This window comes from Saccostrea echinata, unplaced genomic scaffold (assembly GCF_033153115.1).
Source record: "Saccostrea echinata isolate AGI-Se365-2 ecotype Australia unplaced genomic scaffold, CSIRO_AGI_Sech_v1 ptg000002l, whole genome shotgun sequence".
Classification (NCBI taxonomy): Eukaryota; Metazoa; Mollusca; class Bivalvia; order Ostreida; family Ostreidae; genus Saccostrea; species Saccostrea echinata.
In genome coordinates, this window is record NW_026889751.1 from 31,506,983 (window position 1) to 31,531,081 (window position 24,099).

Consider the following 24,099-nt stretch of genomic DNA (forward strand, 5'->3'; position numbering starts at 1 on the left):
ACCAGAAAAAATCCGTACACAATTCAGTGTGTAAATAATGACCTAATAATTAGTATATGAAAAACTTCAGTGAGCATTTGACTTAATGATAGAATGTATTTGCTGACCAATTAGTTGTATCGACCATAAAACTTGCAAAATGATGACTTTAAACGAGACTGTTGATATCCTAGTTTCATCAACGTATTTGTCAATAGCTAACCTCATTTTAGAAATTGTTATATCGTATCAAATTAACTGAGAGATATAAACCCAATATACTGGAGATAAGGGAAGTTGACGATAGAAAAGTTGAAGTCATCACTTTATCATTAAGTTTTCTTATTAGGTTACCCTTAACATCTTTTTCTAGTAAGAAATCCAAATATGAAACAGATGTATCAGACTCTATGGTAATACTTTATTTCAAGTTTACTGGGATAATAGTATATCAAGTGGACATAGGAATGGAACTATTTATTGTTAATTGATAACACGTCGTCGATATATTTAAATGTCGAGTTGAAGGCCATAGCAAGTGCCTTTTTTCTTCACATGTTTAAGTTTCTGAATAAATCCTGCTTCATATGAATGCAAAAATAGGTCTGCTAATAACGGTGCGCAATTGGTACCTATGGAAATTCCGACAGATTGTTGGAAGACCTGATCTCCAAAAATAAAATAGACATTGTCAGTCAGGAACTCCAGCATCTTTTTAACATCTACTTCATAGTACTTATGTGCACAATCGGAATGTTTTTAACAAAATGACTTCGCAAATAACCAATGAAAAGAAAAGTAAATGTACGAGTTCTGTTTTTATTGAAAACAGCAGTCTATGATGTCAAAAAGCCTGGACTTTAACTTATCGTGGGGAATGGTGAATGGTTGCATAACATGTTGAAAAGTCCTACATTTTGATGTTATTGATTTTGGTAAAATTTTGTGATTTCAAATTTTCCAAAAGTTCCTTTGAGTTTTAAAGTATCCACTTCTGATGTACACCACTTCTCTAATGTGTTGTTGTACAGTACTCCTGAAGTTTCTCCTTCACTGCTGTTAATATCTGAGTAAGGAGTAAAGGCAGAAAATTTACTGGATTTGGCTATGTTTCTTTTAAGGGTTTTTTATAAAGTTTAGGAAAACAGTATAGGTATGACAAATTAAATTCATTTTGATTGTTGAGAATATTAAAAATCTTTAAAACTGAAATGATTTTGAAGAATTTCCTCCTGAGAAAGGGAGCTAAATAACATGCAACACAGTCACCCCTGGTTAACCGTTCGCTAGCGGAATGTACATTCACCGTTCGTTAATTGTTCGCTAGCTGTAAAGTCACCATTCGTCAATCGTTCGCTAGCTACATGTAAAGTCACCCTTTGTTAACCTTTTGCTTGTGGAACAGTCAGTCGTTAGCCATTCCGTCACCGCTTGTTAACCGTTCGATAACTGTACAGTCACCGCTTAATTTTTCTCATATTCGTTCATCGTTCTTTTTCAATTTACGCACCTGCGCTTAATTTTAAGTGTTATAATGCATTTTTAAAAGAATTGATGAGAAATTATATATATATATATAACTTAAGTATTTTTACAATTGGGTTTATGAATTAACAAATGAAATATTACTTTTGATAATACGGTCACCATATCAGCTCCACCTCAGGCGCAATTGACAGGTTAACATTACTCAAAAAAATAAGAAGAAACCTAACTGAAATGTCATCATATTTCCTGATTTTAATTAAGTTTAATCAAGACGCCCTTAATGGTGTATTTCATCTTCATGAATGTGATGTGGTGAGACCATGACCGATAAAACAACGAGTATATTTATTAAAATAACTATTGACGTGAATTTGTTCATTGCAATCATTAAACTACTCTCAAAGAACAATTACCTCACCCTTGGGCTCGGTTGATATTGGCGTTGTTAACGAAGCAGCTTCATGACGGTATTGTCTCTATATAACTCTATAGAAGTCAATACTTTTAGGACATTACTCTAAATAGCCGTAGGAAATGATCTCCCATTTCCGGTAAAGATTCAGTAAGACTAAGTCAACGTTTTTCATAAAAGTAAGAGAAGAATTTAGACACAATAAATGACTTTCTCATTTCCTGTTGGTCACGGGGTCGTTTTCTCTCTTATATCCCCCTCTTAATCTAATAAACGTTGAGAACATGGATGCTACATGTATCCTTTTTATACACCTAGCTGTGTTTTTAAAGATTTTACTTGGCTCCAATGTACATAAACCAGGAGCTCTGGGCAGATCTTGAGCATAGATACACTAATATATTGACAATTGTGAAAATTGTGTGAATCAATATTTTGGTGCATGATAGAATTGACTTTGAACATTCTTTTTTTTTTAATTTTTTGGAACACCTCAATTTATTACTTATTGTTGTAATAATTATTCGACAATCCAAAATATTTATTTTCTGTGTATTTGATTATTAAAGCACGTTCTCTCCCAAAGTAAAAAAAAAAATTAACAATTAGTTTTACCGACAGTCCTTATAGTGATCTAGTTTAAATTTTGCTATATATTTTTATTTTGTCTCTACCCTTTTGGAGGAAGTATGTTAGCTTTAAAAATGGCTTCCTGTCTATCCATCACAAAAATTGTGTTTATATCATAACTGATTCAACCTTTTATCCCATAGCCTACAAATATATCGAAAGGACTCAGTATCATATCGCACAGGTCAAGGTTAAAGGGTAATGAAACGATAAATTCGTGTCAGGATCCTAATTGCTGACCACTTGATTACAATGAATTCACATTTTAGAATATTGCTTCCTAAAAGCTGGACCTCTGCTGCACGCTACAAGGTGATATGGAATGAGTATTGAAAATAATTAAAAGGTAAAACTGGGTGTCAAAACACACAGTTGCTCTTGACATAAGAACAGAAATAGAAGATTTCAATTTCAAGAGAGGATTAATACATTGAATTGAATATTTATAAAGAGGAATTTCAAAACTTAGATAACAGGCTACAGGATGCATAGGGTTCATCAGGATCAGTCAGAAGTATAGAAATGGTAACCTTACAGTAACCATCAAATACCAACTATTGAAAAAGAATGCGTTGAACAATCCGTATCTTAAACAAACATCACAAAGATATTTGTAACACATTTGAATTCCAGCATAAAGAGTATGAACTTGCACTTTCTTTCAGTTTAAGTTTCTATTAGTTTCTTAACCTAACAACAGAGTTTTATGAAAAAAGTGATGACTTCAACATTTCTATCGTCTACTTCCCTTATTTATGTATCAATACACCCTTATCACCTGTATATAGGGTTTATGTCTACCAGTTGGTTCGATATGAAAGAGCATGCTCTAAGTACGATCAATTTTTAAAACGAGGCAAGCTATTGACCAACAAGTTGATGAAAAAAGGATATCAACTGTCTCGTTTGAAGTCATCATTTCACACGTTCTATGGGCGATATAATGACCTTATCAGCAAATACAATATATCATTATAACAAATGCTGACTGGCGCTTTTCATACTATTTGTTAGGCTATTATTTACGTACTGAAATTTTGTACGGATTTTCCCGTTTTACCCGATCATTACAAAGGCACACCTCGGGTGTGACCGGTCGGCAGGGGATGCTCATTCCTCCATGGCACATGATCCCGCCTCTTGTGTTTCTGGAGGTCCATGTTTGCTCTGCTCCCGATTTGTATTGTTTCCTGTGGGATTTTGAATTGATTACTCTTCGTTAGCTCCATTTTCCGTTAATGATGAGTAACTGTTTTAAATGATTTCTGCTTATATTAATAAGGTGATTTCTTTTTTATTCTTTACTTAATCATGAAATCAGGATATTATTAATGACACAACTTTGGACAGCATAAATCATAGTTGGAGTATTCATTAATTAAGATAAATAGAGAATGATTGTAATGGTCGGAGTACCTGCAAAATACCGGAGACTCACATAAGATGTACATGGAGATTAGCATGTAAGGATGAACTTCTCAGTATGTACTGATGACATCATTGTGATGGTTGAAAAATTTATAAAATTCTATTGAAAGAACCTATCTTGACGCATTCGAAAAAACTAGATCTGGGTTGAAATTATCACTTGAAAATTTTAGGAATAATAAGAAAATCTTTAAAACCTAGTGTGGATACTTTGGACTTAAAGTAACCTGATAAACTGAAAAGTCGAGAAGGCAGTTATTTGGCCAACCTTAAAATCTGAAAAGCTGGGAAGATTTTATTGAATTCGCCGGATATATTCAAAGATTAAAAATCTCGCTTATCACCAAGAATACTAGTATGGATTCTACAGATACTATAGTGATCAAAGACTGAGCAGGAAAAGTTCTGTACGTTTTTTTTTTATTTACAAATCCCTTTCCTCTCTCAAATTATATCCCTGGCCTAGCTTACATAACTTTGAGACATATAATCCGAATCTTTAAAAAAGAGAATCCTTGTTTGGTATTTCCTCAAAGTTTAAGGTCATTGACATAAAAAGGTTACATTGTTTTAAACATCCCATTGGCTATTGACGTATGAGATACGTCATTTAGTAAAGGTCTTTGCATTCATTTCTGCTTGCAGCAAAAACATTTTTATATTTACATTCTTGTCAATCTAGGGCTCCAAATTTATGACCCGCAATCACAACATCTCAGTAAAAAGAGTAATACGTCATTTTTTGTTTGGTTGTTTGTTTAACGTCCTTTTGAGAATTTTTCAGTCACCCCAACACTTTCCGGTGGAGGGCTGCAAATTTAGACCTGTACTCGGCACTTACAGCCTTTGAGCAGTGAGGTATCTTTTTTAGTGACAGCATCTACGGGATCTGGATTTATACGGTCTCGCCTGAAGGGCCGCTCTCCACGTCCCGCAGTGCCATATTCGAACACGCGACGTAAGGATCAACTCTTTGTTCCGCGACTCTAGTCCAAACGCTCTAACCACAGTGACCGGTCACGGTAGCCTAGTGCTAGGGCGCTCGCTTCGTGATTGGGAGGCTCGGGTTCGATTCTCGTTCGCCGCGTCAATCTAAGACGTAAACATAGGTATTGACTGTTCCTTCGCCAAGCACCTGGCACTAGAAGTGAAAGTCACCGGTCTTTCGGATCCATGGTAGGCGTTGGCACGATAAAGAACTCTCACTGCTCAATGGCCCTTAGTGCCGAATATAGGTCTAAATTTGAAGCCCTTCACTGACATACGCTGACGTCTCTAATGAGTGAAAAATTCTCGAATGGGACGTTAAACCACATACAATTAATCAATCATTCAACCCACTGCGTCACTAGGGCAACAGATATATATCATTGACAAGCCATAGATTACCTAAAAGGGGGGAAAAGCTCAAAAACTTACATTTCGTGTCTTGCAATGGGTCACATTTCAATTTTATCTGCATTTCAATCAATTTAAAAGATATTGCTAACTATAACCCGCTCACGTGTGTTAGATCCTCAGCCTGAAAATGATATTTGACTAATTTTTCTTTTAATTTATTTTCTTTTACAGATTAAACAGAGATATTTGCTAATCAGTTTCCCAAATACCCAGATTATTGAACTTTGTAATTTGGGTTAAAAAATTAGTAATTCACAAGTTATGTGTGTAAAGAGGCTGAGAAAGTGATACATAGGAATTAACATTTCACAAAAATGACCCATACAGTCGAAAAGGGAATGGGAAAACAGGCAAATCAAAGCGATTTCATTTAGTATGCTTAAAAAGTACACAGTGATATGAAAAATAAAAGTAAATTACTTGGTTCTGTGTTTATTAAAGTTCATGTTTACTGCCAGATATGTGGTTAATTCTTTGAAAAAGTTATAATTACTTGTACATTTTCTGATTCCAGTATACATAATTATAAAACCTGTAGTGAAATTTATTAAACAGTATTTTTTCAAAAGATTTTTTTATGATTACTTCATAATTTCTTCTAACTTTTCAAAATAAGATTGTGTAACTTATAAGGATAAAGTCATTATTTTTAATCCTTAAATGTATTTTCTATTGACTTGTTATGAAAACTTTATAGAGAGCTATTTTAAATATTCAAATGAATGTACTACTTGTTATTTTTTCCTTTAAACACAAAGTAACCCCTCCAGTAAACAAAAGTGTTTGTATAAGAACCAAATTTTGACAAGAGTTATTTAAATATTGTTTTTGAATATATTAGATAAATGTTTTTAGCTCCTGAACGCATATTTGCCTATCGACTGATATTATTATATATATTATTTTTGAATGTAAGGCATATGAGAGGCGTGTACGCGTGATCCGAGGAAAGAGTGGCAAAACAATTTACCATTAGGATGTTCGCGTTTTAATAAAAATTGGTTTTATTTCCAATTGAAAACCCATTTTATATAAAAATCTACATAATTTGTCTACAAAAGCAGGCATCCTTAATAAACAAATTTAATTATCAGTTTAACAGAATTTTTTTTCATCTGTTCAATTAAAAATTATTTTCTATATTGTGCATCTTTGAACACTATTTAATCAAGCTAAATTTAAGAAAGGATTATGCAATCAGTAATTGATGCAGTTGACAAAGAGATTTCAACTGTACTTCGATTAAAATTTCATTGAAACAATGAAACTCATGGTTTAGTTATAATTTTATTATGTGTTGCTCTCGATTTATCTGTATCTTAAAGTAAAACAATTATGCGGCGAAACAATCCAAATTATGACTTCACTAAGTTTTTTTTTTTTTTTTTTTTTTTTTTTTTTTTTTTTTTTTTTTTGTTATTTAAAGGGGGGGGGGGTGGCTTTCGGTTCATTAATCTGTATCCGCTTTAAAAGATTTCAAAATCCCATATCTGAAATTCCAAAAATTAAAAGGTTTGTTGAAAAATGTATTGGAAAAAAAACTGATATATATTTAAATAAAGTATCCAAAAATCAACATTCAGTAATGAAGATAACAGACATTTTTGTTAATTCAGATATTTAATGATTACTAATCACATCTTATTACTTGAAAAAATGTAATTCATTACAGCTGATAGGAATTGTAATTTATGATTTTACTTGTCTGTCGAATTTTTTATGACATGTACAGATTTAAGTAAAGGCCAGAGACAACTTGTCTTTCTCCATATTTTTTAAGGATTTAGGTGAACCGAATTTATCGGCATGCATTGTGTAGGTAAAAGAATGATCAGAGACAGCCTATGCTAAATGTAAAGAAAGGCTGCAAAACCAAATCATGGATGCATACCATTAGAATCAAAAGAAAGAAAGAGAGGATAAAATTGGTACTTGAAAATACGCATACCCTTAGAGTAGAGAAATTCAAGAAATTATTTTCTAAAAACGATGACTCTTCCAACAAGGATTCTGAAGTAGATATTATGAGGATGTCGGATTTTTTAATTGGCAAAGTGTATGATATGTTTGGATACAAGGTCTTCCAACGAACAGGTGGAATTCCCATGTGGACTAATAGACTTGTGCGCCTTTATTAACCGACCTGTATTTATTAACTTATGAAGCAGAATTGTTTTGCATTTTGACATTTAGATATGACATTTTATTAATATACAAGATTCAGTTTTATTTATACGTTAATTTGATACATTTCACAAAAATAAAAGACCCTAAAGATTCTTTCACCTCTTTTCATATTTTACTAGCTATAGCCATAGATGAAAAACTAACAACAAATTTTATTCCTAATGTGATGACTCCCCATTTTCTATCATCAATTTCCATTGTTAATGTAGCAATATACCATTATCACCTGAATGGATATTACTCAGAATGTATATGCATACATTATACATTTTCTATTGTTTTCATACATTCTAATACAAGATATTCGATACATACTGCTTGTATATATAAACAAGAGGCCCAAGGGCCTTAACGGTCACCTGAGTATAATTTAATGATACAAAGATTAAATCAAAATAAGCTGGAAAATGAATCTATGTTGTCCAAAATCAAGGGTAGCCGGGTGATCAGGGATCAGCAAAATATTAATCTCTAATACTCAGTAACACATGTTAAAGGTGATATATCTATTTGCCTGTACTTTCCTCCATTTGTCACCATCCATATGTTCAATAAACAAAACAATAGTTTTAGTTGTGCGTATTGAAACAATTGGGAGAAAAGACGCCACATCCAGATGATAGTGGAATATGACTACATTTATAGGGGAAGTTGACTTTGGAAAAACTGGAGTTATCTCAGTTTCAAGCAATTTAGTTGTTAGTTGACCCTTAAAGTTTCTAGTCGGTAAAACATCCAAATATTACTCAGATGTGACAGACTCTGTGGTACCTTAAGTTTCGATTTCACTAGGATGCATCTTTTTGTCATTTGAATAAAAATTTAACGTCGTCAATATTTCGAAATGTTGAATTGAAATAAACTGCAAGCTTTTCTTCTTCTCATGTAAAATTGTTCTTTAATGATTTTGCTTTATTAAAAAAAAAAAAGTCGAGTAATAAAGAATCACAGAAATTCAAAAATATTGTTGGAAAACATGATTTCTATAAACACTTCATAGATATTGTCAATGCGGAACTCCAGCATCTTTTAGATTTCAACTTTAGAGAATTTGTGTAGAATCCGAACAATTTTGTAGATAACCAACCACATTACAAGTTCCATTTATTGTTGAAGAAGCAGTTGTATATGATGTCAAAAAACCTGGTCTTTAATTTGTCGTAAGGAATGGTATGAAGATTTGAAATATAACAACGTTTTGATTTTATTGATTCCTGGGGGGAAATGTGTTTTACATGTTGTCCACAAGTCTTTGAAGTTTTTGAGAATCATGCAAGCGTTGTAGTTCATGTACCTCATGAATTTTTATTGATTCCTAGGGGGAAATGTGTTTTACATGTACATGTTGTCCACAAGTCTTTGGAGTTTTTGAGAATCATGCACATTTAAATTGCACCACCTCTTGAATGTATTGTAGCAGAGAACGTCTGAAGTTTCTCCTTCACAGCAGGCAATATTTTATATTCACATTCAGTGTGATTTGCTTTATGGAATCCATTTGAAATCTACAACAATCAACCCCTTATAACAACCATGAAACCTTATCACAGCGCGGTAGAATACACAATAGGAATTACACTATACATACACTTTCAATATACTAGGAATGCAAAAAATGTATATTGTTCTGGCTCAATCCAATTAAAAACAATTACACTATATAAATGTTGTAAAAATATAACAAATGTACGTTTAAAATTTATTTGCATATTTTCACTCGCAATATTTATTTGAGTTATTTAACTTTCCAGGTAAAAACGGCTCTTACGTCTATTAACCACATCAGTTCTTAAAGGCGCTAAATTTATAATATAGATGAAGGAAATTAGCATATATGAAGAGAGAAAAAAAAATTAGAGAATAAATATAAGCGTTGAATTCTAATTTTTGGATGTTGTCGGTCCTATAACAGAAACTGTCCATGCCGACAAATTATTCATACCTTGCGTTAGCGTGGTATTCAATTTGTCGGCACAGCCAGGTGTTGTTATACATGTAGGACCGGCGATATCCAAAAAATAAGAATTCAATGCTTAACTAAAAATAGGAGCTTTGTTGAAGATTTAATAGAGCTTGCAATTATTCTTTGTTTGGTAGGATGGCGAGATTTTTAAATGAAAATAAAAATCTACATAACTATGTCTGATATCACTGAAAACAACATTACTGCGATATTTTCTTAAGATTCTAAACAGACATCTGACTCATTATCTGGGCTGTTTATTAATGGAACTTAAAATCTTTTTTAAGTCCTTGGTTAATCACACAGCTGATTTAAAGCACGGGATTCAATATTTTTAAGTCCTTTCAAGTTTCCTCTTACTATGGCATTATAAATCTTTGATTTCCCTCTTTTAAAAATTCAAAAAAAAAAAAACAAGATCGCATTTTTTTTTATTTAACAAATCTAAAAGATTAGAAGCAGATAATATGTTAATTGGTACAAAAATCATGTACATACATAAACAAATATAACAATAACCAACAACAAATTGATAGAAACTGTTAAAAAAATAAAAATATATGTCGAATGTTATATGAACTTTTTTCACAAATGGTTATGGCAATCCATATATGATATGTTAATAAAAATGTTAATTTTAAATAGTATATAATTTCTAAATCGAATCTGTTATCTTTTCGTTTACAAATCTACGTTTAGATTTGGTGACACATGTAAAAAAAAAAATCTCTCACTTTCTTTCTCTCTCTCAAATATGCATATTAAAATTTATTTACAAAAATGAATCTCCCAAACATTTCATTTGCTCATTATTATGCAATATGGTTCCTTCCAACATCAACTTCATTTCCCCGCATTGTCTTTACGAAGGAGGCGGTGCCACAACATTTGTGTGCATCGGGATCGGTATTTGGTAATTTTTCGGGTAAACACCCTGGCGTCGCCCACCAAAGCAGTGCGTAATGATTTGAAGCGCCGAATTGACAGTGATCTGGTTTTCCCGATCGTTACCAAGACTTGGATTCACTTCAGCTATATCTACGCATGACAGTCGACCTGCAAAAAAAAAATAAAGTGAGTACTTTTTAATCTCAAACGTCGCAACTCTACGAAATCCTATATAGAAAAATGAATAACATCCCTCTGTAATTACGTAACCGTTAATGCAATTGCGCATACCTGTGGCAGCAAGCTCCTCACAAATGTAGTTTCCCTCCCTGATGGATAGACCCCCAGGAACGGGGGTACCAGTGCTGGGAGCAAGGGACGGGTCCAAAGCGTCAATGTCGAAACTCAGGTGAATAGGTTTTACTCCCCTGTATCAACGAGATAAAAATGATAAATAACAAGGCTTTTTTTTCCAAATCTTAACGTCACAATTTTTAAACTTCGTAAATTTCAATCGTTTTATATTTTTCCTTACTTTTTGTTTGAGTTAAAATTTTGTTACAACGAAACAATAAATAAAGCTTTTCATACTCCTTTAATCTTTAATGTCGATTTTATAGTGCACATAAATATTTAACTTACTCAGGGTCCAGAAAATGCATAGCTTTTTCCACAACCTCTTTGATCCCATGTCTGTCCACTTCTGACATTGAGAAGGAATGAATCCCAAGTTTCTCTATGATATATCTGATAGAAGGAAAACATATGTAACTCATGTTGTATATGAGCAATAAGATAGCAATTATATTGAATTAAATTTCCGATAGAAAATTTCCACAAGTTTACCTTTCTCCAGGGTCAACATCACGAAGACCGATGTAGGCAATGTTCTTTGCAGACAAACTGCAAAACAAGAAAGATATGTATTACAAATAATTAAATGACTCCAAGAAAAATTGTAAAAAAGAAAGAAACTGATATAAGGTTTCCTGGTTTATAGCGAGCGCAGGGAGCTGCGCGACAAAGCGCCGCTCGTCCCTGCGAGCTCTGACGACAACGCCTGGGCGAAGAGAAAATTCAAACTTTGCACATTGATACAAATGATTTTTTCCGCAGGGATCTCTGGACCCACAATCTTAAGCGAATTGCATCTCGCCGCAAACTACGTTCTCGCGGTAACAAGTTCAAAGAAAAACTATAAACTCGCCTTGGTTTAATTGATATATAGCAGAAAAACAGTAGATTAAACGTTCTTAATTAAAATTAGCACTGTTCAAACTTCGTTTTGGTAATGCAACTTACATACGACGTCATGTGACGTCACACTCTAGACTTACCAAATGTCACCTGCGATTTGAAGAGCCTAATCTAAATTAAAATTGAAAAGGTATCTGCGTTCGCCCGACGGTAACACCGTCAACATATTAAGAGCTTCCGGTTTCTAAGAAAAGTGTCCGAAAGAGGTAAACATAGTATAAATAAAAATGAATACCATGGTTTGATAAAATCAAATCCTGGAAGCTTGCTGATGTATGGCTGCAGTTCTTTCACAAGAAATGACAAAGGCATTCCATGCATGTTTCCAGAGGATGACGTCAGTGGTGTATTTATATCTGCGTGCGCATCAACCCATACTACCACGTGATCCGGTTGCGCCAATGAATGTCCGTAAATCGAACCAATGGCCATACTGTGATCTCCACCCAGAGCCAAGCAAACCCTCTCTGATTTGATGACATTGTACACATCAGCAGCAATCTAGGAAATAAGTGACATTATTGGCTGGTGCTACTTTTGCTGATTTTGGCAAAAACTTAATTTAATTTAACACGCATTCTTTGTTTGCTTATAATTTTTTAGAAAGAAATGGAATTACATTTTCGGAGGCCGTGGCTACGTGTTTGGGATTCTTGACGGGCAGATCGAAGTGATGGTCATCCTCATGACTTGGCGTCCCCACGTCACCGTAGTCGTGAACGTCCAGTCCTAGCCCCTTCAGCTTCTTAATCAGACCCCCTTCTCTCAAAGCGTTAGGACCATGCTCTGTACCGGGTTTGGCCTACGTGAAAAAAAAATCATCATAAACTGACGTCAATGAAATGCATGTACACATGCATGAATCTGGTACCACAGAAAATAGTCGTGTTAAATGTACATAATATATATATATATTTTTGCAAATAGTATTTATAACTGTATTTTATCAGAACTCTATATTTTTCTAAATTTCTAGTTCTATCAATAGGAAACTAATTCGAGCACATCCAAGTATTATCGATATTGTAGCCTTTCGGAATGCGATGACATACATCAAGCTATCATACAGTTACGTATCCTGTATACATATGTCACAGCGAGTGTTAAGTCGTAAAGTTGAGATTTTATCCTTGTGTATGATCAAATTAGGTGAAGCTTACGTCATTTTTTCTTTAGTTCCATACTATAATTGAAAATGTTCTAAATCCATGTTTACGGACACGTGTAGAGCGGCACATGGATCAACCTGATTTACTTAGTACTTCAAAACAAAAATTCCTGATCTTGATCAAGCGGTGAATAACGAGCTTTGGAAAAACTAAATGGAGAAACCATTACAAGACAAAAACATACTTCGTTGTTCTGAACTGAAGGAAGGCAGAAGTATCCTAGTTTTCCGGAAGAAAAAGATTATGATAAATACAGTGTATCGTGGCTTTGTGTTTTCGTTGTTTATAAATTGATAAACGGCAATCTATCCCATCTATTCCTAATTCTGCAAATTACATGCTAGATTTACACGCTCTCTTAACACCGAAGTAGTTTCGCACATGTTAAGATGTTTTTTTCCGTCCCTGCCTCTCGCCTGGTTGATTTCCGAGTCCGATCAATGAACCAGCATCTGGTTGTATGGCGCTACACTTAGTACAAAACTATTCCATGATGACCTTTACATCACCCCTTAATTTGTATAAATACACATATATCCCAAGAAACTTCACCTCAGAAAATCAAGCTATAGACACTCAGGTCACTTTTTGCGATGTTCCATTTCTTTTTCTTTTTTTTAATGTAGCAACTCCGATTTACTTATTGAATATCAAATTCTCATATTTACACATTACATTTCCCGGCCAAAAAAAAAAAAAAATTGTACATGAGCACAAGTAAAGCCTTTAATCTCTCTTCCATGTTTCACAGGCAGTTCTGCCTGTCAGTTATGACTATTCGTTAGAGGAATCATATGTCTTTATATACAGAACGCTAAAGTGATTAAATCCCCGGTCACCAAAATGTTTTCTCGTTTATCTATGTCTGTTTGCGGCTGCCTGTCGCGCGCACCTGACATTAATTTTTCTAATCATTTTTGAGACCAAGTTTTCGTATTTAATGTGTCCTTTCAAAATGAAGCTTTACATAAATGCTTCGTGACTACAACCATATTGTTTTACTCTTATTAACTAAATACTGTTTTTAAACATGTTTGAACAAGTTATAATATTCATTAGTTTTCGAAAACTTCCTAATCTTTTTTTTTTAATTAAGCCAGATATTTTTGGTATTGTTCTCCTGTGTGTGAAACTTTTTGATACAGACAAGTATCTTAAGGCTAATTTTTAATCAATGATTGAACACAATACATGTGTACAAGTTCTTTTAAAAGTAAAAAAAAAAAAGACGACAAAATCTCATTTGATTAAAGAAGAACATCAAATATATGAACAATATTTATTTTAATCATTAGACACTGTGACATTTAAATGTATGCCCATTATCTTACTCTCATGCAATAAAATAATAACAAGAATTGCGTATGACAAAACTTAAAACAGAATTTAATGCATGCATACCAGTATACATGTACTTAAGGATATATTTTTTTATCCAAGAAGTAAAAAAATGGAAAGAAATTTAAAGATCATAAATACGCGCTTTGTTCCACATATCAACGTTGTCTAGAACCTTACCCAATTTATTGGAGACCTTGGATTGGGGACAAATACTGTATCCCAATGTTTATCTAAAGAATAAGGCTTACAAAGGAAGCCCGGGGATTTGTTCTTAATGACGGCTTTTTCAAAAAAAGTTCGTTTTCTAAGTCTTAATCTCCACCCCAATTTACAGTCGTTCTTTATAACAAACATCCAGACGCTAATCCGCTCGACTAACAAACAAGTTCAGGGTCCCAGCCCAGATAAAAGAAACAGGCGATGGAAAATGTATGAAATTCTTTAATCTTTAAATTTTCCCTCAATTTCTGTATGGGCGCTGTCCCTTTCAACCAATGGAATGAAATTTGACGTGGGCGCTGTCCTTGATATCCAATAAAATGGAAATATGTCGCAAAACGTAACAAGCACTCAGAATACATCAAGAGAAAGAAAAAATGCAAATTTTAAATTTTTCAAACTGACATGTGTTTATCATTCTGCAAATGCAAAGGGTGATAGTTTTTAAAATTTGTTTGTTTATTCTTTAATGAATATTGATTCTCGGAAGGTCTGTATGGAATATTCAGAATTCAATAATAATTGCTATCAGTATATATATATATATATATATATATATATATATATATATATATATATTTGATAGAACTTAAGAAAAGATGAAGATATCCCTACCTGTCCATGATGCACAGGACACCCAACAATTCCCACTTTTCTGTCACTGTAGTGCAGCATATTCTTTCTTAAAAATGATGAAAACTCTGGAAAAAATAATCAATCAATGCAATTTTATAGGCCAGAGTGACCATGTGACTTTAAAGGGAGGTGTGTCCCCCTAAACCAATCAGATTGCTAGAATTTGCCTTCGTTTTCTAACGCGTGACATAGTTGTGTTTACACGATTTTTTAGGAGGTGTGTCACTCATGACCAATGAAAACATTATTCTTGTGAGGATCCAATGAGGGCATCACAAGGCATTAAAACTACGATGTTATCAATATTGTTGTGATTGTGTAATGATTTTTTTTTTTTTGGTCAATGGAAACTTACCGTTTTGAAAATTTTCCACCATAGAAGTGGTTCCGGATCAATCATAATATTCTCATAAACAAACATAAACAGATAAACACATTCCGTAGCCCCAAACCATAGAGTTCTACGTTTTAAAAGAAATGCTTCTCTCTGACCCAAACATCGCTGCTTATGGACACTAAAGGAGGACACTGAATCCTTTTGTTCGGAGAAAAAAGCGGTTGTTCGGGAGTCAATGACCCCGTAACATCTCCGACCACTCATTATCACAATCCAGGTACTAACTGTCATGACAAAATTAATGATATATATATATATATATTAAAATATATTTACGGTACGAATATTTACGTTAATGATTTCACGGTTGACTTATGTATATTGACAGACCTGCACTAGATAAAAAAAAATGGATTACCTATAGATTCAAACTTTTAAATAATTTTATTAAATACTTTCTCTAAGATGGAGAAAAAAAAAAGATATTTTTGTGTCTTTTTTCAGAGACTTGATGTAAATTAATATTTTGGCTGACCAAATGAAAGATGGGTGACTCTGGATCTTTTAGGGTTAAACGATAGTGTTTGGTTTAATTTTCTCTCGTATTTCTTTTTCTTCTCAAGGTATTGTATTTTATTATTGATGACTTGATGACCAAAGCGCAAAAATCACTAATATTCCAAACATATATATATATATATATATATATATATATATATATATATATATATATATATATATATATATATATATATATATATATATATATTTATTTATTTATTTATTTATTTATTTATTTATTCATGTCGTTTAACGAATGAGTCTTTGTCCCCTGGTCATGCTGTGAAATAGGACGTGAGAAATGTGTCACCGAGTTCATATAACTGACGGTCAGACTTTCCAATAAAAAAAAAACAAAAAACTACATGACGAGGACAGGAGATGAGAGCTCTTATTCAAATTGCTGAGTTTCGCTTTCAGGACCAATGGCCTATCGGTAAACCCCCGAATTCGTGCGTCACTCGCTACTCAAAACCAACAATTCAAGTTCCGTATCCAGTCATGAATCTAGAATTCCCACTTTGGGAGAGGGGACAGGTTTTAAATGATATTTAGACTGGTAAGAAAAATAAAATTAAAATTTGCTTCAAAATACATTACCCATACACTCTTGTAAGTATATAAATTATGCATCCTTTAAGACAAATTGAATGTTTTTTGAGAATAAAGTTTAATCCTTTAGTCTGACGTGAAATGAACAGGTCATTTAGCTGTCTATACATGTACTTCCGTAGTTTTCTACCGAAACCCTTTATCTTTGAGTTGGGGGAGGAGTAAAATTTGTTATTGCTCTAGAACTAATTTTTTTCCGCAAACATTCTCGCATATGACTTGGAGAATCTTAATGAGACTTTACAGAAATGATATGCCATTTGCCATGAAAACATCAAGAAATATGCATTTTAAAAAATTTCATTTCCCTCAGTAACTGCTTACCGAAACCTTTTGAAACATCAAAAGATTGATTAATGCATTCTGCCAAATTGTTTTCTACCACAAAAAAAAAAAAAAAAAAAAGGAATCGGATGCACAAAGTTTGTCCCTGTCATGAAAAGAACGAACGGTTCCCTGTTTCTGTCTGCATGCCCGGATCTATAGCTAGGGGAGGGGGGATCAGACCCATCCCACCCCCTGCAATTTGCAGAGTTATTAAATGTATATAGTAAAGTACCTAAAAATGACCTTTAAGTTCTTAGGAAGAGTCATACATATTAAACTTAAGAAGTGAAGGAATGTTACTCAACCCCCTCCCCACCCACCCACACACAAACACCACACGAACATACAAATCAAGTTTTTCACGTTTTCTTTTTTTAAAATCTGGATCCGCGCCTGCTCGTTAGATAGAAAATTGATGTCACTTGGCAGTTGTGTATTGATATGTTCAGGTTCGCCATCTTGTTTACTATGTTCCTAAAATTCGTTTGGAGAACATACAAAAATAACTGAATTGCCCCGGAAGATGAATTCCGTTGAAATTAAAGCACAGAAAAATTTTGACGCTCATTTGATATAAGGACTTCTACTATAGGTGCATGCGGTATTTTAAGGTTATATTAATAAGTCTACACCATTTCTAACTAAAACGTGAGGAGCTTTTTCCCCCATTTTCTTCGAAAAACTCATTAACTTGAGCATTTGGCCACGTGCAATTAAAAGCCACTAGCTGCTCTTGTTTCTTGAATCATGCGTGAAATGTATATGTAATTTGATAGATCAGCAAAAGACAGACAGAAAGAATTTGAAGAGTTGATTATTTTTAAGTCATCATTTCGCAAGTTCTATGGTCGATACAATGACCTTGTCAGCAAATACAATCTATCATTTAGCCGAATGCTGACTGACGTTTAGAAAACTAATTGTTAGGACATTATTTAAACACTAAATTGTCTATGGATTTTTCATTCGGGTGTGACCGGTCGACAGAGGATGCTTACTTCTCTATGGCACCTGATCCCACCTCTGGTGTTTTTTAGAGGTCCGTGTTTACTCTGCTTTTGTATTGTTTCAATGAACTTTTGAGCTTGATTTCTGTTCGTTATCTCCATATTTGATTCTTGTTCTGTTGTACAGTCAACACAAATTTCTGTACAGTTTTTATTCTAAAATCTTCTACTACGCCAGGGTATCTTTCTTTACCAAACAGATGCCATAATAACCAGTCTTGAATAAGATTTTTATGCTAAATTATATGTTTATTTTTTTTTTCTCGAACAAATGCAAAGAAAACTAGAATATTTGCTGTTGGAAGCACAAGGTATAGATCACCAAAAACTGATCCCAACTCTGCAATATAGGAGTTAACTCTGCAATATAGGAGTTAACTCTGCAATATAGGAGTTAACTCTACAATATCGGAGTTAACTCTACAATATAGGAGTTAACTCTGCAATATCGGAGTTACCTCTACAATATAGGAGTTAACTCTGCAATATCGGAGTTACCTCTACAATATAGGAGTTAACACTACAATATAGGAGTTAACTCTGCAATATAGGAGTTAACTCTACAATATAGGAGTGAACTCTACAATATAGGAGTTAACACTACAATATAGGAGTGAACTCTGCAATATAGGAGTTAACTCTACAATATAGGAGTTAAATCTACAATATAGGAGTTAACTCTGCAATATAGGAGTTAACTCTACAATATAGGAGTTGACTCTACAATATAGGAGTTAACACTACAATATAGGAGTTAACTCTGCAATATAGGAGTTACCTCTACAATATAGGAGTTAACTCTGCAATATAGGAGTTAACTCTGCAATATAGGAGTTACCTCTACAATATAGGAGTTAACTCTACAATATAGGAGTTGACTCTACAATATAGGAGTTGACTCTACAATATAGGAGTTAACACTACAATATAGGAGTTAACTCTGCAATATAGGAGTTACCTCTACAATATAGGAGTTAACTCTACAATATAGGAGTTGACTCTACAATATAGGAGTTAACACTACAATATAGGAGTTAACTCTGCAATATAGGAGTTACCTCTACAATATAGGAGTTAACTCTGCAATATCGGAGTTAACTCTGCAATATAGGAGTTAACTCTACAATATAGGAGTTAACTCTACAATATAGGAGTTAACCCTGCAATATCGGAGTTGACTCTACAATATAGGAGTTAACTCTGCAATATAGGAGTTAACTCTGCAATATAGGAGTTAACTCTACAATATAGGAGTTAACTCTACAATATAGGAGTTAACACTACAATATAGGAGTTAAAGGCAGAGTAACCATTAGCACAGTAAGATAGCGTCAACACAAATATCAACAAAACTCAATGAACAACTGCCACATGACAACAACTTTTCTATCTCCCAAGAGAAAGAGCGAACTGTTACTAGATATATATATATATTTGTACTTTCCTATGACATAGACACAAACTTGTGCAAACTAATTTCCTTCTTGTTTTGGTAGAAAACACTGCAATGAACAATCCTTCAAAGTTGCAGAAGGTCACCAAGACATGAAATAAAGGATGTAACAAACAGTCATCGATATAAAAAAAAAACTACAAACAATACATATCTGTGAACAGGGCATAAAACACGGATCCTTGGAAATCCTAGAGCTAGGATCAGGTGCCTAAAAGGAGTAAGCATTCCCTTTCGATCCGTATCACCCGCCTTGAGCCCTATATATTAATCAGGAAGACGGAATAATCCATTATCAAATTTAGTATTTAATATCTATATGAATAAAAGATATGTATACATAATAACACCTATCTTTAATTGAATAATTGAACCTAAGTTCAAATGAATTACACCTCTCTTTTTTTCCATTGCTGATATGTTCAATTACAGATAGATTCAATTGAATTATACCTCTTTAATTCACTTGGAGATAGGCACAATTGATTTAAAGATAGGTACAATTATTTAAAGATGGGTACAAATATTTGAATATATGTTAATTTGGCGTTCCATATTTCCCTTTCTCAAACATCTACACATGCCTGTGTAGCAGTTTTGACTGAGGTAATCGACAGATGGCGGAGGAATTAAAGTAGATTGTCATGAGTTCTTTTATCCTTTTTTGGATGACTTCTTATACATGTAAGTGAAAATGCTTGACTCTATTGCATAATTCAAAAATGTATAATATAAAATTCTTTGTGAAATGAAAATATAAATATATAAAATACACACTTGAATTAAATGATCTTTCAAACATTTTAATGAAATTCCGAAATGAAAAGTCCCTATGATATCACCAACATGTACGTCGTTTGCTCACATTTTCCACGAACATCGCTTTATAAAGAATGCATCTTTTATATCACGCTTTTTAAAAAAACTACTGCTTCAAAAATAAAAATCTGTGACACCCAGAGCCTACAACCACCTAGAGAAAAATAATTTTTTAAAAATTGAAATTGTTTCTAAAGGCCATGAAATACACTGTATCTTTATATATACCTGTGTATATCCACAAAAGGTTGACATATTTTAGAATTTACATGACCGATTTTCGTATCCTAGCTCTAAGTAAGTTGACGCGGTGTGTCAACACAAAAAGGAATTGCTGTCTATCTACCCATGTATTTCTTCGAAACAGATGGAGAAAATCCAGAAATAACAATATCTCACTGACCTGGGCTACTGATATGATAAGGTCAAGCTAAAGTAATGTCATTTTACGTAGCTGTGGGTGTGAGATCGACGTTCATATCACAGTTACTAACAACAATTCTTAGTTTCAAAATAATTCTTTACACTTACACCATGACACAATTGCTGTGTAAAAAACATGTGTTCCTAGGCTTCAGTCAGTTAAATTGTTTTCCGGGGTCAATCTTATGTACATGTAGTAGATTATTCCGATAATCTGACCCTTGTTTGCTTTAAATTCAGCAGGTTCCTCAAACTTTATTTTCTACCATGCATTTTTAATAAAAGACTAACATATCCAAACAAAGGTGCCTGAACCTTGCACCCAGAGGTCACAAATGAATTCATCTACATATTACAAAAAAATTATAATTTTAAACACATGATTCCTTTTTATTAGTCCCTACCGGTAAAACCGGAGGGGACTATATGTTTCCTCTGAGTCTGTCCGTCCGTCCCTCTGTCTGTCAGTCTGTCCCACTTGGTTTTCCGCATTTTTTCCCTAAACGCTTGCAGATATTGAGCTGATTTTTGGTATGTGAGTGTATCATGATGAGTTACAAATCAAGTTTGCATTTCGTTCCGCTTCGTTGATTTTTGACGGAATTATGGCCTTTTCAATTCTTAAGGGTTTTCTACAATCTTCTTCTAAACGCTTTCAGATATTGACCTGATTTTTGGTATGTGACTTTACCTTGATTAGTTATAGATCAAGTTTGCATTTCGTTTACCTTCATTGATTTTTGACGGAATTATGACATTTTCAATTCTTAACGGGAACCAGATTACATTTGCCGGTAGGGGACTAGTATTGCTAATGCAATACTCTCAGAATGCTTGTTCTTATTCAAAACTTTGGTCCTCTGTTGTGCCCCCTACCTCATAATTTGAACAAACTTGATTCTACAATACCTAAGGTTGCTTCTGTAAAAATATGACTAATAATGGCTTAGTTGTTCTTGAGAAGAATATTTTAAAGATATTTAATTTCCTTCGTAACTTTAATGATCAGGTTCTTGCAAGGGATATTTAGGTTTTCCTTTTACTCTGTCTGAGTTAATGATTGGAATGATTATTAAGACAGCTTTCTCTGAGGGTTTATCAAACAGTACTTAAATTTTCTTTTATCTAGAGACGGGGACTGAGAAAGGTACTACTTGCACCGTACTTCTCCCCAAGGTTCTCATTAATAGGTAAGAACCGGGTGTCACAATCTGCTTCAGATTTAATACCCCCAGAACTTAACATCAATTCCCTAGGATACTTGCCACTGGTGTTTATGATTCAAAGTTCTTCAGCTGGCTTCTGAATGCCTGACTTTCGCAAAGCTTTGCCTTATATACCGTTTGGCTAGTTCATTCCAACAGTTGTCAGGTCATTCCACTATTTGAAGTCTTCAATACCTTTCACTCAAATGCCCCTTAACCATTACACCTATATATTCCTGTAAAAATCTGACCCACTGTTGTGACCCTGCCTTACCCCAAGGGGTCATGATTTGAACTTGAATATGCTACCTGAGGATACTTCTGTATTAATATGACTAATAATGGCTTCGCTGTTCTTAAGATCTTTAAGGATATTTCTTATATACGTGTATTCCTATGGTAAACTTTGACCCCCTGTTTGACCCAGGGGTCATGATTGGAACAAATTTGAATCTACACTGCCTTAGGATGCTTTTATTATAATTAATATGACTAATCATGGCTTCGCTGTTCTCGAGAAGAAGATTTTTACAAACAGTTCCTATGTATTCCTGTACAAAACTTCGACACCCTCTTGTGGCCCCATCCTACTCACGGGGGTTGTTATATGAACATGAATCTAGAGTATGTAATATAGCTTTCACATAAGTTTCATATTTTCTTGCTCATTGGTTCTTCAGAAGAAGATTTTTAAAAGATGCCAACAAATTTTCACGAATTCTTAATTATCTCCCCTTGAAAGAGGGAGTAATCTTTCTGTGAACAAACTTAAATCCCCCTCACCCAAGGATGCTTAGTTTAGTTGAAATTGGCCCAGTGGTTCTTGAGAAGAAGTAGAAAATGTGAAAAGTTTACAGACGACACACGATGCCACCGAATTTTCGCGAATTTTTAATTATCTCCCCTAGAAAGAGGGCGTTGCACTTCCTGTGAACAAACTTAAATCCCCCTTACCCAAGGATGTTTTGTGGCAAGTATAGTTGAAATTGGCCCAGTGGTTCTTGAGAAGAAGTTGAAAATGTGAAAAGTTTACAGACGACACACGACAGACGGACACTGAACAATCATTAATAAAGAAAAAACTCACTTGAGCCTACGACTTACGTGAGCTAATAAAAAAATGTTGTCCTGCATGGCAAATTTACTAAGCAATCCGTTGCACTATGTAAAAGCAAACAAAGCAACCTTTCTTCAGCTACATGTACAAATAGGAATCATCTACAGATAATGCTTATCAAAAGGGGAAAATAACTCAGTTTTGAATGAACAAGGCATAGGAACTGAGAAGGGATCATTCTACTCTAGATCACTCTTTTAACTAATAAACACTTTGCATGGGGCAATGGGACTTCTGTTTTCTATAAACATTTCAAAATTATTATTCTGTAAAGTTATTTTAATAACGATCCATTTTGATTTCAAAGTAAATAGCACTGCTTAAAGTCACTGTTTAAATGTATCTACCCAGGATAGGGATGAAAGGGCTGAAATAAAACGGAAACAAAAATCTTCGGGTAAGAACATTTTTTATCGTCCTTGCTCCCCATAAATTTGAAACTTTTGTCCTCCCCCACTTCCTTCCCGACCCAACTTGATCTCTCAAACGGTAAATAATTTTGTTGAAACTAGAAAGCGATGAGGAAATACTCGACCTGAAGAAACGAGCCTCTCAAATATAAAGCAGTGTACTTTCATATCGTAAATAAATTGCGATTTCGTGGAGAAATTAGGAAAAATCACACAATAATGAGAGCGCTTCAGAATTATTTCATTGTGTCATCTCTGTACACTCTAAAGTTAACTCTATTGCTGTCGACGTTTTATCAATCTTTTTATCAAAAGTACCTCAGGAGCAAGATGTTGAATTATCCTGGAACTCTCAACAAGTGCGGCATGCCTTCGATTGACAAAAGAGGAACAAGGAGACAATGGTATTACGATTACATCCTTATTATCTTTCCCAGTTTGGTCTGGAGAATTCAAAGAAGGGAGGTAAAACATATGCAGTTGCAAATAAATTTAAGTTACGTATATAAATACGTAGATCTTTTCAAACATGATCTAATGTTTTTACATTTATTTTCGCTTTTAACAAGCTCATTGTCTTATGGATTGATTCGCAATTTGAAAAAGCAATCCATAAAATCTATCTGAATATTTAACCATAACTTCTTTTGTGACTGAGAATTAAATATAATCATTTACTAACGACAACACAGAAAGAGCCGGGGGAAAATTAGCTGTAGAAAGAACTGCATTCTTTAACGAGGTTCGTTCCTGAGCTTTTGAGCAGATTTTTGTGTAGACCTCTATCTAAAAAATTCTGCATAATGTTTTAGTTCTTACAATAAATTTGG

The 24,099-nt window shown here is 33.8% G+C and overlaps 1 protein-coding gene across 1 annotated transcript; it reads right to left on the minus strand.

The window, feature by feature from the left end:
• Positions 1-10,034: 10,034 nt before the first annotated feature.
• LOC133177566 (arginase, hepatic-like) lies at positions 10,035-15,080 on the minus strand. Its single transcript, XM_061312538.1, has 7 exons — positions 14,978-15,080; positions 12,253-12,435; positions 11,869-12,134; positions 11,223-11,279; positions 11,019-11,123; positions 10,668-10,804; positions 10,035-10,544 (listed from the first exon to the last, which is right to left on the minus strand). The coding sequence occupies exons 1-7, from the start codon at positions 15,035-15,037 to the stop codon at positions 10,351-10,353; spliced, it is 1,002 nt and encodes a 333-aa protein (XP_061168522.1). The 5' UTR covers positions 15,038-15,080; the 3' UTR covers positions 10,035-10,350.
• Between the last annotated feature and the right edge of the window lie 9,019 nt (positions 15,081-24,099).

Excerpts from the sequence above, each read along its gene's own strand:
- LOC133177566 (XM_061312538.1), bottom strand. The coding sequence starts at position 15,037 with ATGCTGCACTACAGTGACAGAAAAGTGGGAATTGTTGGGTGTCCTGTG. Across the intron at positions 12,135-12,252 it reads TAGCCACGGCCTCCGAAAAT|ATTGCTGCTGATGTGTACAA; the intron begins GTAATTCCATTT and ends CTTATTTCCTAG. Across the intron at positions 10,545-10,667 it reads TGAGGAGCTTGCTGCCACAG|GTCGACTGTCATGCGTAGAT; the intron begins GTATGCGCAATT and ends TTTTTTTTGCAG.